General features: G+C 41.4%; 1 protein-coding gene and 1 long non-coding RNA gene across 4 annotated transcripts; one reads left to right on the top strand and one right to left on the bottom strand.

The window, feature by feature from the left end:
* LOC133048519 (interferon alpha-1-like) lies at positions 1-667 on the top strand. Its single transcript, XM_061132217.1, has one exon. The coding sequence runs from the start codon at positions 1-3 to the stop codon at positions 568-570; it is 570 nt and encodes a 189-aa protein (XP_060988200.1). The 3' UTR covers positions 571-667.
* A 332-nt stretch (positions 668-999) lies between these two features.
* On the bottom strand, positions 1,000-13,387 carry LOC133048521 (uncharacterized). 3 transcript variants are annotated; one of them, XR_009691056.1, is made up of 4 exons: positions 12,831-13,387; positions 12,249-12,283; positions 8,038-8,106; positions 1,000-2,748 (listed from the first exon to the last, which is right to left on the bottom strand). It is a non-coding gene; the product is annotated as an uncharacterized LOC133048521 (long non-coding RNA). The 3 variants fall into 3 exon arrangements; XR_009691057.1 differs by lacking the exon at positions 8,038-8,106; XR_009691058.1 differs by lacking the exons at positions 1,000-2,748; positions 8,038-8,106 and adding an exon at positions 11,461-11,606.
* Between the last annotated feature and the right edge of the window lie 796 nt (positions 13,388-14,183).

Genomic DNA, 14,183 nt, shown 5'->3' with positions numbered 1-14,183 from the left:
ATGGCCCCAGCCTGGTCCTTACTCCTGGCCCTGCTGCTGCTCAGCTGCAACGCCATCTGCTCTCTGGGCTGCCACCTGCCTCACACCCACAGCCTGGCCAACAGGAGGGTCCTGACGCTCCTGCGACAACTGAGGAGGGTCTCCCCTTCCTCCTGCCTGCAGGACAGGAATGACTTCGCATTCCCCCAGGAGGCGCTGGGTGGCAGCCAGTTGCAGAGGGCTCAAGCCATCTCTGTGCTCCACGAGGTGACCCAGCACACCTTCCAGCTCTTCAGCACCGAGGGCTCGGCCGCTGCGTGGGACCAGAGCCTCCTGGACAAGCTCCGCACTGCACTGGATCAGCAGCTCACTGACCTGCAAGCCTGTCTGAGGCAGGAGCAGGGGCTGCAAGGGGCTCCCCTGCTCAAGGGGGACTCCAGCCTGGCTCTGAGGAAATACTTCCACAGAGTCACTCTCTATCTGCAAGAGAAGGGACACAGCCCTTGTGCCTGGGAGGTTGTCAGAGCAGAAGTCATGAGAGCCTTCTCTTCCTCAACAAACTTGCAGGAGAGATTCCAGAGGAAGGACTGACACACACCTGGTTCAACACGGAAATGATCCTCACAGACCAACAAGACCACATGCCTCCTGCGCGGCCACGTGGAGGACTTTCATTTCTGCCGTCACTGAGCCCTGAAATGAATCAGGTTGTCAAATGGTTTCAAGAATTTTAAGCTACATCATGTTCTATTCTACAGTCACTAGGCCCTCACAGATGCCCAAGCTGATCTATTTATCTATCATTTATTTATTTATTTACCTATTTATAAAGATTTAAATAACTTTTGTTCATATAATAATATGTGAATCTTTACACAGAGGTTTCAGAGAAAAAATACATTCTTTGTGTTTAGTCAATTTATTATTTTCTTTGTTCATTAAACTTTCTGGGTATAGAAAACTTCTATTTTTTATTATTTTTTTTAAAATTACATTGAGGCATATATATATATAGGGGGTTCCCTGGTAGCTCAGCTGGTAAACAATATGCCTATAATGCATGAGATGCTGGTTTGATTCCTGGGTTGGGAAGATCCCCTGGAGGAGGGCATGGCAACCCACTCCCGTATTCTTGCCTGGAGAATCCCCATGGATAGAGGAGCCTGGCGGGTTATAGTCCATGGTGTCGTAAAGAGTCAGACACAACTGAGCAACTACCATTTTCACACAGGGTTAAACTATCCAATGGCTCGGGAAGCACAGATGCCTTTGGTGACTTTAGTAAGATCTGGTTTGGCAGAAAAGTAGGGCAGAAACCAGACTGGTGTAGATTGAGGGTTGAATAGTAGTAGTGTGGTAAATTTTTTCCTCTTTTTAGCTAGATCAGTCTGGCTAGAGTTCTATAATTTATTTAACTTTTTCTTTAAACAAATTCTTGCTTTTTCTTATTTTCTTTATAGATTTCCTATTTCCTTGACTTTTGGCAAGTCTCCTGGCTGTGAGGAAATACTTCCACAGAATCACTCTCTCCTTATTTATGTTTAATTGTTATGGTGACTTTGTTCTTTTCTTAATTTTCTGCCTCCTCTGGGATTGTGTGTTGTGTGTGTGTGTGTCTGTGTGTGTTAGCTCCTCAGTTGTGTCTAACTCTTTGTGACCCCATGGACTGTAGCTTACCAGGCTCCTCTGTCCATGGAATTCTCCAGGCAAGGATACTGGAGTAGCTGTCCCCTTCACTAGGGCATCTTCCCAACCCAGGGATCGAACCTGATTCTCCCTCATCGCAGGCAGATCCTTTACTGTCTGAGCCACCAGGGAAGCCCCCTCTCTTGAATTAATTGACCTTAAATATGATTCTATTTTCTGTTTTATCTCTGTTGGCTTAATAGTTGTTCTCTTTTGTCTCAATTTTAGTTTTCCCTATCAGTTCAGTTCAGTCGCTTAATCATATCTGACTCTGTGATCCCATGGACTACAGCATGCCAGGCTTCCCTGTGCATCACCAACGCTTGCTCAAACTCATGTCCATCGAGTTGGTGATGCCATCCAACCATCTCATCCTCTGTCATGCCCTTCTCCTCCTGCCTTCAATCTTTCTCAGCATCAGGGTCTTTCCCAAGGAGTTAGTTCTTCACATCAGGTGACCAACGTACTGGAGCTTCAGCTTCAGCATCAATCCTTCCAATGAATATTCAGGACTGATTTCCTCTAGGATTGACTGGTTTGATTTCCTCTAGTCCAAGAGACTCTCAAGAGTCTTCTACAGCACCACAGTTCAAAAGCATCAAGTCTTCGGCACTCGGCTTTCTTTATGGTCCAACTCTCACATCCAATACGTGACTACTAGAAAAACCATAGCTTTGTCTAGACAAACCTTTGTAAGTAAAGTAATGTCTCTGCTTTTTAATATGCTATCTAGGTTGGTCATAGCTTTTCTTCCAAGGAGCAAGCGTCTTTTAATTTCATGGCTGCAGTCACCATCTTCAGTAATCTTGAAGCCCAAGAAAATAAAGTCTCTCACTCTTTCCACTGTTTCCCCATCTATTTGTCATGAAGTGATGGGACCGAATGCCATGATCTTAGTTTTTTGAATGTTGAGTTTTAAGCCAGCTTTTCACTCTCTTCTTTCACTTTCATCAAGAGGCTCTTTAGGTCCTCTTCACTTTCTGCCATAAAGGTGGTGTCATCTGTCTATGTGAGGTTTTAGTATTTCTCCTGGCAATCTTGATTCCATCTTGGGCTTCAAGCACTGGTACAGAGACCAGCCTCCTAAAGGAAAGTTGAAAAAAATATATATATAGCATATAATGTTTGATGGCATGTATTACTGTATAGAACATATTAAAAATATATATCTATTTGCAATAAACAATTCTGATACCTGCCTTACTTCCCCTTTTCCTCTCTGCTTTCCTGGATCCCATTCTTTCCTCCGTTTCATAATCGCTTCCTTCCTCGTGGTGAAGAAATGCCCTGTGTGGCTCTCCTCACTCACTCTGCAGTAACCTGTAATTTCCATTCACACAGCTGTTTCCTATTCCCTTGTGGTTTCTTGCTGTCTGTTTCGAAAGTGAAAGTCGCTCAGTCATGTCCAACTCTTTGGAGATCCTATGAACTATACAGTCCATAGAATTCTCCAGGCCAGAATACTGGAGTGGGTAGCCTGTTCCTTCTCCAGGGGATCTTCCCAACCTCGGGATCGAACCCAGGTCTCCCACATTGCACGCAGATTCTTTACCAGCTGAGCCACAAGGGATGCCCAAGACTACTGGAGTGGGTAGCCTATTTCTTCTCCAGCAGATCTTCCACAACCCAGGAATTGAACTGGGGTCTCCTGCATTGCTGGAGAAGGAAATGGCAACCCACTCCAGTATTCTTGTCTGGAGAATCCCATGGACAGAGGAGCCTGGCAGGCTATAATCCATGGGGTCGCAAGAGTCAGACACGACTGAGTGATTAACAACAACTACTGCATTGCAGGGGGATTCTTCACCAACTGAGCTATCAGGGAAGCCCGCTGTCTATTTTGCTTGAGCAGAAAATCTCCAATTCAAATAAAAAGTTGTGTGAAAGTTCTAGGTTTCTCAGAAACTCTCACATGACAGGCATTTTTCTTTTCTTTTTCTCTTGATGAATATTTTTGGAAATGAATGAATGACTCTGTTACAATGATGTAATGTCTCTGTAGCGAAAAGGAAATAGAAAGCAGGATCTATTTCACTCAGAATATTTATAAGGGAGGAATGCCACCTGTTGGCCAAGATGGATAATGACATCGACCGATGTGAAAACCTGGTTTCTGTTCTAGGCAAAAGTCTTGTCCTCTAGCAGGAGATTTTTCTTCAGAGTTAAAAAGGTGTTTTCTTGGAAAGAACTATCTCTAATAGTCTGGGGAGCCTACTTTACTCATTTTTAAATATTGTTTTTTTAAAACAAATGTTTTTAAAAAGTAATTTTTGTTGGCATATAGTTGATTTACAATGTTGTGTTTCTGCTGTACGGCAAAGTAAATCAGTTACATATATGTATATTTGTGTGTGTCTGTGTGTGTGTGTGTATACACATCCAGGAGGCGAAGGGGACAACACAGGATGAGATGATTGGATGGCATCACTGACCCAATGGACATGAGTTTGAGTAAGCTACAGGACATAGTAAAGGACAGGGCAGTCTGGTGTGCTAGTCTCTCAAACATGCCAAAGACAATCTTTTTATTTATCTAGTTAAATATTTATCTTTTAAAAATATTTGACTATTTAAAAGAATTAAAGCATTTTTATTTATATATTTGTGTACTTTTACACTGTAATAAAATGTGTCCATAATTAGCTTATTGTTCTTCTGTTTATTAAATTTTTATTATACAAAACTTATTTTTTTATTTTTTAAGGAAAAGAAATTTAAAAATAGCAACCATACTTAATGCAATAATGAGCTTCCCAGGTGGCTCAGTGGTAAAGAATCTGCCTGGTAATGCAGGAGATGTAGGCTTGATCCTTGGGTCAGGAAGATGCCCTGGAGTAGGAAACGACAACCCTTCTCAGTATTCTTGCCTGGAAAATCCCATGGACAGAGGAGCCTGGTGGGCTATAGTCCACGGGGTTGAAAAAAGTTGCACATGACTCAGCAACTAAATAAAAATAACAACGAATGCAATAATAATAATAAGGAAAAACGAATTCTCTCACTAAGAGCAAGAGTGGAGAATGTCAGGAAATAAAAGCAAAAGCAGTAGCTATCTCTCTAGTTAACTGGTAGACATTTATATGCAAATATCATTTGCTAGTTGGATGTGTGAGTTTGTAATTTAAAAGGATGTGATGGATTCTGAAATAACAAAAATTATACTCAATATAAAGACTGAGACTTTCTTCAAAAAGGAAAGTGGGAAATTGGATCAGGCAACCTCTTTCTCAAAACTTAAGATAAAGGAAAAGAAAATGGTCTGTTGAGGTCCTTTAATGGACCGGAACCTTTAATGGTCCGGAGTCGACGATAAGAAAGTAAAGAAGGAAAGAGGCTAATATTCCCAGGGTTACGCAGCAGGCCTTTGCGCTCCAGGGAATCGGCCAGAAACAGAGAGATAGAGAGAAAGAGAGAAAGAGAAAGACAGACACGGGGACCGAAGCTCTGATGGAACAAGGGTGCTTTATTCAACATAGTGTGAGAATATATACTGTCTTACAAGGTAGCCTTTTCAGCAAAGATAAAGATCAAAAGTCCAGACTTAAAATTATCAAGGAAACATAATGCAATCCATATCAAAGAGAGAGGGTTGTAAATAATCACTTTTACCGTATGGTTCATAAAAAGGAAGAGGGTCATAAATAGTTACTTATCACCATATGGAGAAACTAACAAAGGAAACACATGCATTCCTCAGCCCCAGGAGCAGCGTGCCACTCCTCTAAATTCCTGAATATTCAGGAATTAATAAGGAACAGAGGATTCATGACAGATCCAAAACAGCACACAGGAAGCCTCCTGTTAAATGCTTCCTGACAATGGTCAAAATCAGCTCAAAAGCAACATGAACCATCAAAATCTATAGAGTAAGAGAGTGTTGTATTTAATTCAGGAGTAAGAACAGATTTAACAATTGGAACAGAAATTCAGAATACAAAGCTCACAGAATCACCTGTAACTCTCAATAAGGAATTTTCCATTGAAATTCCATTCTGCATGGACACATGTGTGATGTTCAGAGACCCACTTAATCTAAGCCTCAGCTTTTCCATAATTAAAATGGGTTCAAAATATTTATAGAGTTTTTGTGAATATTAAATAAACTTAGGCACTTAAAGGCATTTAGCATCATTTATTAGAGTAAGGGATTAAAATATGGTAGGTATTTTCCTGTTTTCCTTCAGACAGCTATATAAGTAAATATTATTTGTCTCTATAAAATTCTCAGGAACCGTGACCTACTTTTCAGTAACTGACCTCCACAGGAGTCAGCCTAAAAAAAGAATTCTGTAATGAATTCTACAGAAGGCTGAAAAAAATGTCATTTTCCCCCCTCATTTCAAAGAAGTGTGTCATTTATGTTCAGAGGTGAAATGGTGGCTTATATCAACATCGGAGAGAGGGGAACAAATATTTAGATAAAGGGCAAAAGAACATGTTATCTATTTAACGGTCTGGCTTCTGGTGCATTCTCTTCTCAGCATTTCAGGATACATTCCCATTTCACAATACTGTCTTCCCCTCCAAGGTAGAAATCCCCATACCACCCTTCTCATTCACTTTTTACTTCTCCACTATTCCCACAATTGCTTTCTGCTGTTTGGTTTCCACTTAAAGGTTTCCCTGAAAAGCAGAACAACACGAGTAGAAAGCAAATGCTAAATAAAACATCTAGGTTTTGTAGAAACATCTGCAAGAGAGGCTTTCCTTAATTTTTATTGAGTATGATATAATAGTGAATGATGAATGAGTGAAAGTTGCTCAGTCATGTCTGACTCTTTGTGACCTCATGGACTGTAGCCTGCCAGGTTCCTCCGTCCAAGGGATTCTCTAGGCAGGAATACTGGAGTGGGTTGCCATGCCCTTTTCCGGGGAATCTTCCCGACCCAGGGATCGAACCCTTGTCTCTTTACATCTCTTGCACTGGCAGGCAAATTCTTTACCACTAGTGCTGCCTGGGAAGGCCCCTCCTACACTGTAGCTGTAGCTAAAGGCACACAAAGGAGGACCCAGCTTTTGGGTGTAAGAGGAAAGTCCTTTCAGGGGAGACAGCCCTCTGGCAAGTGCAACAAGAGCAGCGACCAAGACCAGAGAACAAGTTTCTGAGCTATGCAGAAATCCTACTGCTTTCTGGGGACGTCCCTTCATGGTACAAAATGGCTTTCTTGGCACCAGTAGATTTTGATGCTGTCACAAGCTGTTTCTTTATTCTTTGTCTGTTACTACCAGAAAGAGTCTCCAGAGTCTCTGGCCTCAGACAGGGCACGGACTCTTTGGGATGGAGCTGTCAAAGGGACAAAGATGTGTCCATGGTCTATAAACTACTCTGCAGACCAGAGGCTCCCTTTGAATCACCCCTTCCCTGTACTGCACAACAGGCAGAGCTGCCAACCTGGATATGGAGTTCAATAAGAACAAGAACACCTCAGATTTATAGTGCATTAAACAATTCTCAACAGTAAAATTTTAGTTTCACAGATTTATTCCAAATATCATACTTCAACTATCATTAAATAGAAAAATGCTCTCAATGCTGCTTTGAATAACAATCTTTTAAAGAAAAAAACAACACCCATGATAAGATATATTTATGGCTGAGCCTGCTGCATTAAATATGAATATATCATATTAATACCTCTCTATGAGTCAGCATACACACTTGCAACAATTCTGTATCCTCTGAGCATTTTGGAGTGATTTTTATAGGTATTATGAAAGTGAAAGTGAAGTCGCTCAGTCATGTCCAACTTTTTGCGACCCCATAGACTGTAGCCTACCAGGCTCCTCTGTCCATGAGATTTTACAGGCAAGAGTACTGGAGTGGGGTGCCATTTCCTTCTCCAGGGGATCTTCCCGACCCAGGGATCAAACCCAGTTTTCCCGCATTGTAGGCAGACGCTTTACCATCTGAGCCACCAGGGAAGTAATATAGGTATTATAGTTAAACTATAAATTCAATCAGTGCTTCATCATTTACCCATCCAAATGACAAACTAGGGGAAAACATATAGGAAAACACAATCATAATTTTCTGACTTAATTAATAATAATCTTAATAATAATCTTGACATCTGTTCTACCCAGTAGTAAAAATTCTGCCCAGCTAGCAAGAGCGAAGTGTGATATAAGCTAAGGAGTGTGAATTAACAGTATCATTTTTACCTGGGAGCTTAGTGACATTTTCTTAATTCAAATGTATCAACTATGGTATAAACTGAGAGGAATTTCTGTAATCAGTATTTTCAATGAGGTATTTCACTGGGAAGTGTGTGTGAATTGCTAAGGTAGCAGGGACTGTAACTGGGTGGGTGTGGTGTTTGGGGGGGCAACTGAGGGGTTGTCTCCAATCTTTTCCTGAGGTCACTCACTCACCATCTGGATTACTCAGCCACTGAGTAAAATTTCAACAGGCTTCTGTCCTTTGCCGTCTTGCTCGCCCCTCTGGAGGAAGGGAGGATGGGAACATTTAGTAGATGGACAAGATTTGAAAACATTTGACTTCCCAGCCTGTATTGGTCAGGATTTTCTAGAAACAGAACCAGCAGGGACCAGAGAGGGAGAGTAATTTAAGGAATTTGCTTAGGTGACTATGGACCTGGCAAGTTCAAAATCTGCAGGGAAGGCCGCAGGCTGGAAACCCAGGGAAGAGCTGCTGCTTGAGTCCAAAGGCAGTATCTGGAGGAATTTCTGCTTGTTCCTGGGAGGGTCACTCTTTTTCTATTAAGGCCTTCAACTGATTGGATGAGGCCCACCCATAGTATGGAGGATAATATGCATTACTTAAAGTCTACTGATTTAAATGTCAAATTACCATAATCTCATGTAAAACCTACTTTCCAGAAATATCTAGAATAATGTTTGACTAAGTATCTTGGTACTGTGGCCTAGCCAAGTTGACATAAAATGAACTATTACACTGTTCTTCCCTAATTCAAGACCTAATACTTTTCAAATATTATTTCTCTCCTTTCTTTGATGAATGCTTATGTATTTTGTATATTTTACATAATTTTCCTTATTTTATTGGTTTCTGGGTGAGGAAATTCTGAGATCAGGCTTCATTCAGTCAACTTGCCAGGTAAGTCTCTATAGCCATGTCCTTCATCATTTGAAGTTAAAAACATATATATTTTTTAAAAAGCCAACTTTTTTTTTTGTTAGCTATTTCTCATGGTTACAATGTTACCCTTGATCCCCTCTCTCCTTTTAAAACCTAATCTCAATGCCAATTCTCCATTCCATCATGATTTTACTATCATATATGATATGTACTCTCATATGCAGAGTAAGTACATCATGCAAAATGCCAGGCTGGATGAAGCACAAGCTGAAATCAAGGTCACAGGAATAAATATAAATAACCTCAGATATACAGATGACACCACCCTTATGGCAGAAAGTGAAGAGAAACTGAAGAACCTCTTGATGAAAGTTAAAGAGGAGAGTGAAAAATCTGGCTTAAAATTCAACATTCAGAAAACTAAGATCATGGCATCTGGTCCCATCACTTCATGGTAAATAGATGGGGAAACAATGCAAACAGTGACAGACTTTATTTTCTTGGGTTCCAAAATCTCTGCAGATGGTGATTGCAACCATGAAATTAAAAGACGCTTGCTTCTTGGAAGAAAAGTTATGACAAACCTAGACAGCATATTAAAAAGCATAGATATTACTTTACCAACAAAGGTCCATCTAGTCAAAGCTATGGTTTTTCTAGTAGTCATGTATGGATGTGAGAGGTGGACCATAAAGAAACCTGAGTGCTGAAGAATTGATGCTTTTGAACTGTGGTGCTGTAGAAGACTATTGAAAGTCTCCTGGACTGCAAGGAGATCAAACAAGTCAATCCTAAAGGAAATCAGTCCTGAATATTCACTGGAAGGACTGATGCTGAAACTCTAATACTTTGGCCACCAGAGGCAAAGAACTGACTCCTTTGGAAAAAGACCCTGATGCTGGGAAAGATTGAAAGCAGGAGAAGGGAATGACCGAGGATGAAATGGATCGCATCACTGACTTGACAGACATGAGTTTGAGCAAGCTCAGGGAGTTGGTGTTGGACAAGGAAGCCTGGCGTGCTGCAGTCCATAGGGTCACAAAGAGTTGGACACGACTGAGCTAAGGACAGCTCAGATGGTCAAGAATCTGCCTGCAATGCAGTAGACCTGGGTTCAATCCCTGGGTTGGGAAGATCTCCTGGAGAAGGGTATGGCTACCCACTCCAGTATTCTCGCCTGGAGAATTTCAATGGACAGAGGAGCCTGGCAAGCTACAGTCCATGGGCTCGCAAAAGTCAGACACGACTGAGGGTCTAACACACACACTCAATTTCGAGATTACTAACTATTCTTGAACCATCTACTGAAACTTTTTTTCCATCATGTTATTGTAAGATATATATTTTATCTCAAATCTAATTAATACAGATATTTCAATTTCAGAATTGAAATTTAATTTTTTGTTCACCTAATTTTCCCTTTACCACACTGTTTTTAGTATTACTACTATAATTGCATTTCATTTTCTAGAAAAGATAGGTATGCCAAGAATTCTTCTATTCTTAACATTATTTCCATTCTTCCTGATTAAGTTCATATTTCATCCTTAATGTGGAGCATCAATTTTACGAAAATCACAAGCTCCTGAGTATGCAGAGATAACCAAACGGCAATGATTATAATAGTCTAGGACGATTTGTCAGGAGCCATTATGGGAGATCCCACCCATGACAAGGTCATGAGGAGAAGACCTGAAACCCAAGGCTGTTCAGGCTACAAGGGACCCTCCAGGTTGACCCCGGCCTCTACCCAGCCCTGTATCCTCCCCCTCTTGCTGTTGTCCTTGTTCATCCTGTTGCAGATCTTTGAGTTGCCTGCCGAGAGCTCTCCTGCTCCTCTTTCACTAAATAAAGACCTACATAGAACCCTAATTAATAAATCTCCTGGACACTGGTTCCCTATGAAGGGGCCAGGGATAAAGGAAATGTTTCAAGTAAAAACCCTTTTGCTGGCACTATGGCTTGTTTGGCAAATACGTACTAATGCACATGACTGCTCACAACACCTTAATCATAAACAGCATAAGGAACCTGATCACAAAAGGCCCTAGTGGGCACAGAGACCTTTGGGGGGTGAGAAAGCCCTATTAGAGAACACAAAAAATATTATTCTAAAAATGGTTATTAGATCAACAATTGATTGCTGTTATTGTGCTGAGGTTGTGCAGTAAAAACTATTGTTAATATAGTTAATGATTTAGAAAAATAAGAGTTTAGCCCTAGTGTGGAAACAATAAGACAATTGTTAATTTTAATCAAGAGTGCTAAAACAGAGGCTGCCTCACCACAGCCACAGAGTCTTTGTGTGCTAAACTTTTTAGATAAATTTAGCTGAGAACTTTTGCAAAAAGGCTGACATTTGCATTAACAAGTTTGTATTTCTACTATGTTGCAACCTGCTGTACCATGAGACTGCAACTTTTCTGTTTTCCGCTAAACTCAAGGCAAAATAGAACAATAAAGAATAAACGACGGAAAATAGTTTTGCCTTCTCCTAGGTCATAAAATTTTAATAGGCCCCAAGGCCAGAAGATAATGTACAAAGATCCACTATGAACGAAGACTCTCATGAACAAAGAAGTATGCAGAAAACACCCTGGTTTCGTGAAGGACAAAACTGACGTAATGTTCAACTAAACTCTGTATGCTTATCTTTCACCTCCCCTTAGAAATGTACTACTTAGGGTATAAAAGCTACAGTAAAAAATAAAGCGACGCCAGATTCTGCTGCACACCCTGGTCTGGTGTCTCTCTCTCTCTCACTCGCCGACACCGTTCATCCTGAGGGTACCCCTGGATCCTGCTGGGGCTGGACCCCGGCAACAATTCCTTCATAAGATAGAGGAGTAAAACTGGATCAAGGAAGTCTCTTTTACAATACCTAAGGTAAAGAATAGGTGAAAACAGCAAAATCGTAAGTACCAATAAAAAGAAGACAAGGAAACAAGACATTTATTTAATTTGGGGATCAAAGCTTATTTTAAAACTTGATGGAATTCTAAAATGAAACTTAAAATTGCTTATAACAAGCAATATAGGGTACTGTATAGAACTGTGATTCTGCCAGCAATTATGTGTGATTCTAGAAATTCACCTAACTTCTCTGCACTTCAGGTTTCACAAATGTACAATAAGGTGAAAATGTTCTAAGAATTATCATACAAATGAACATTTAAAAACACTTCATAGGTTGTTTTCCCCAGAGTTAGAGTTTAAATATGGTAAAGTGAAAGTGAAGTCACTCAGTTATGTCCAACTCTTTGTGACCCCATGGATAGTGGCCTTCCAGGCTCCTCCATCCATGGGCTTTTCCAGGCAAGAACACTGGAGTGGGTTGCCATTTCCTTCTCCAGGGGATCTTCCCTACCCAGGGATCAAACCTTCATCTCCTGCAACGCAGGCAGATTCTTTACTGTCTGAACCACCAGGCAGGTATGGTGAGGCAGCTCTGCCTCAGTGGATTTCTTGGTCCCCCAAATACTAAGATTCTTGCACATGCCAGCAGACAAGGTTTCCCACTCACCTGATTAGGCTGCTTGGAACTCGAGTCCTCAATTTCTGGAGAGAAAAGGCAGAGAGAAAAGAAAAATGTTTTAATTCTAGCATAGGGGTAGTTTCCCAAATTGCTATTAAGAACTGGAGTATTTCCTGCCATATCAGTAAAGCAAGGATATCACAGTCATCAGCAATTCCAGCCTTCGAGATGTGAATTCCTGAGCCTTAAGGGCACTCAGAAAGGAGAAGATACCTGTGATCTGGTTGCCATCAGGCTGCATCCACTCCCTGTGGTGAGCCCTGAGGAACTCAGGATGTGAAAAACACAGGGTAGTGACCACGAGATAGCCGGGATACATGAAAGGAATGATTTCAGTGAGCCCAGACTCTTCCATTTTCCCATACATGGAAAAGTGCTAAATTCCTTTATTTGGGATATCTGGTGTTCTTTATTTAACAATAATCTCTTGATGTTCAGGCTACCTTTGTTCAGGTAGCCTTTGTTGTAAAACTTCTATATAATACCTTCAACTTTTGGGTCTCACATGTGAGTGGATGCCCCCCCAACTTTCCATCCCCCATCCTGTATCCCCGATACCCTGATGCTCACAAGAGTTTCTGTGGCCTCCTGGCTGCTGCCACCGATTGTCAAACTGGACCCTGCAGGCTACAAGGCCGATGTCTGCCCAGCTTCAAGACAAAGAAAGAAACTGGTGTCAGCAACAGAGACATCACTAGCTTCATGGATGGGGGCACTTACACGTCTGAAGCAAGGTCCTGGAGTGACACTACCCCATGTGTGGTGCGCTGGTGGCAGGAAGTACATGGTGGCAGGCTTCATCCTGGGAGGGATGGGGGGACTGGGGACTAGGGGATGGGGAAGCGGGGGTTGGGGGGATTTTGCCAGTTATAGGGGAGTTCATTTCCCTGCTCTACTTAACAGGGAAAGCAGTAGAGGGGCATGCCCCTAACCACTCCTTTGATAGGAAAGATCACCAGCTGGGACCTCAGACAAGTACAGAGAAGGCTAGTCATATGCATAGGTGTACTGGGGGGGCAGGGGATGTACAGAGAGTAAGAGAAAAGACAACTTCAGTGGCCTGACCATATATGCAAACCTTAATTTAAAAAATACTTTATTGCTAAAAATCACCAATGATCACCTGGGCCTTCAGATTTTTTTGCTTGTGAAGGTTTGAACTATCCTGAGAATTACTGTAGTGTGATACAGAGACAGGGAGTGTGCAAGGGTTGTTGGAAAATGGCATCAATAGACTTGCTTGACACGGGGTTGTCACAAACTTTCAATTTGTTAAAATTGGAATTATTTGTGAAGTGAGGTAAAGCAAAGTATGCCTGTACTTTCCCTCTAATGTAGAAATTCCCAGTAAGCTCTCCTCATTCACTCTGTCTTCACATGCCCTAGCCATTCACACAGCTGTGTCCTGTTTCTTTGTGGTTCTGGTTAATAATTTCCCCTTAAGAGTGCAAAGCCATCAATAAAGGTTTGAATGAAGTTCTAGGTTTTTCAGAAATGCTTATATAAGAGGTTACTGTTTTTCTTGTGATGAATACTTTTGGGAATGAGAGAATGTCCTTGTTATAATACTGTAACAACACCTGTGGCAAAAAAGAACTAGAAAGCAGGATCCATTTTCCTCTGGAGGCCATTAAAATAATTATAAAGGAAGAGTGCCATCTACTGGCCAAGATGGACTAGGACATTGACCAAGTCTGTGGAACAGGCATCTTGCTCCTCTAGGCAGAAGTCTGTCTTCTTCCATTAACATTTTCTTCAGAGTTAAAAGAGGGTCTTTCCTGGAAAGAACTGATGCCAGTAAGTTGAATAAGCCTGCTTTCTTGGTTTTCATATTAGAGAAGGAAAATACTCCCAGCTTCAGGCAGGACATGTCTTTGGGCTAAGGAACCTTTGCCACATGAGCAGCCTGAAAGATTAGGATGT

Source organism: Dama dama, chromosome 29, assembly GCF_033118175.1.
Source record: "Dama dama isolate Ldn47 chromosome 29, ASM3311817v1, whole genome shotgun sequence".
In the NCBI taxonomy this organism is placed as follows: domain Eukaryota; kingdom Metazoa; phylum Chordata; class Mammalia; order Artiodactyla; family Cervidae; genus Dama; species Dama dama.
The sequence above is the reverse complement of the archived record's forward strand: the minus strand, read 5'-3'. Positions and strand labels throughout refer to the sequence as shown.

Bases quoted from the DNA above. Each gene is read 5' to 3' on its own strand.
- LOC133048519 (XM_061132217.1), top strand. From the start codon at position 1: ATGGCCCCAGCCTGGTCCTTACTCCTGGCCCTGCTGCTGCTCAGCTGC.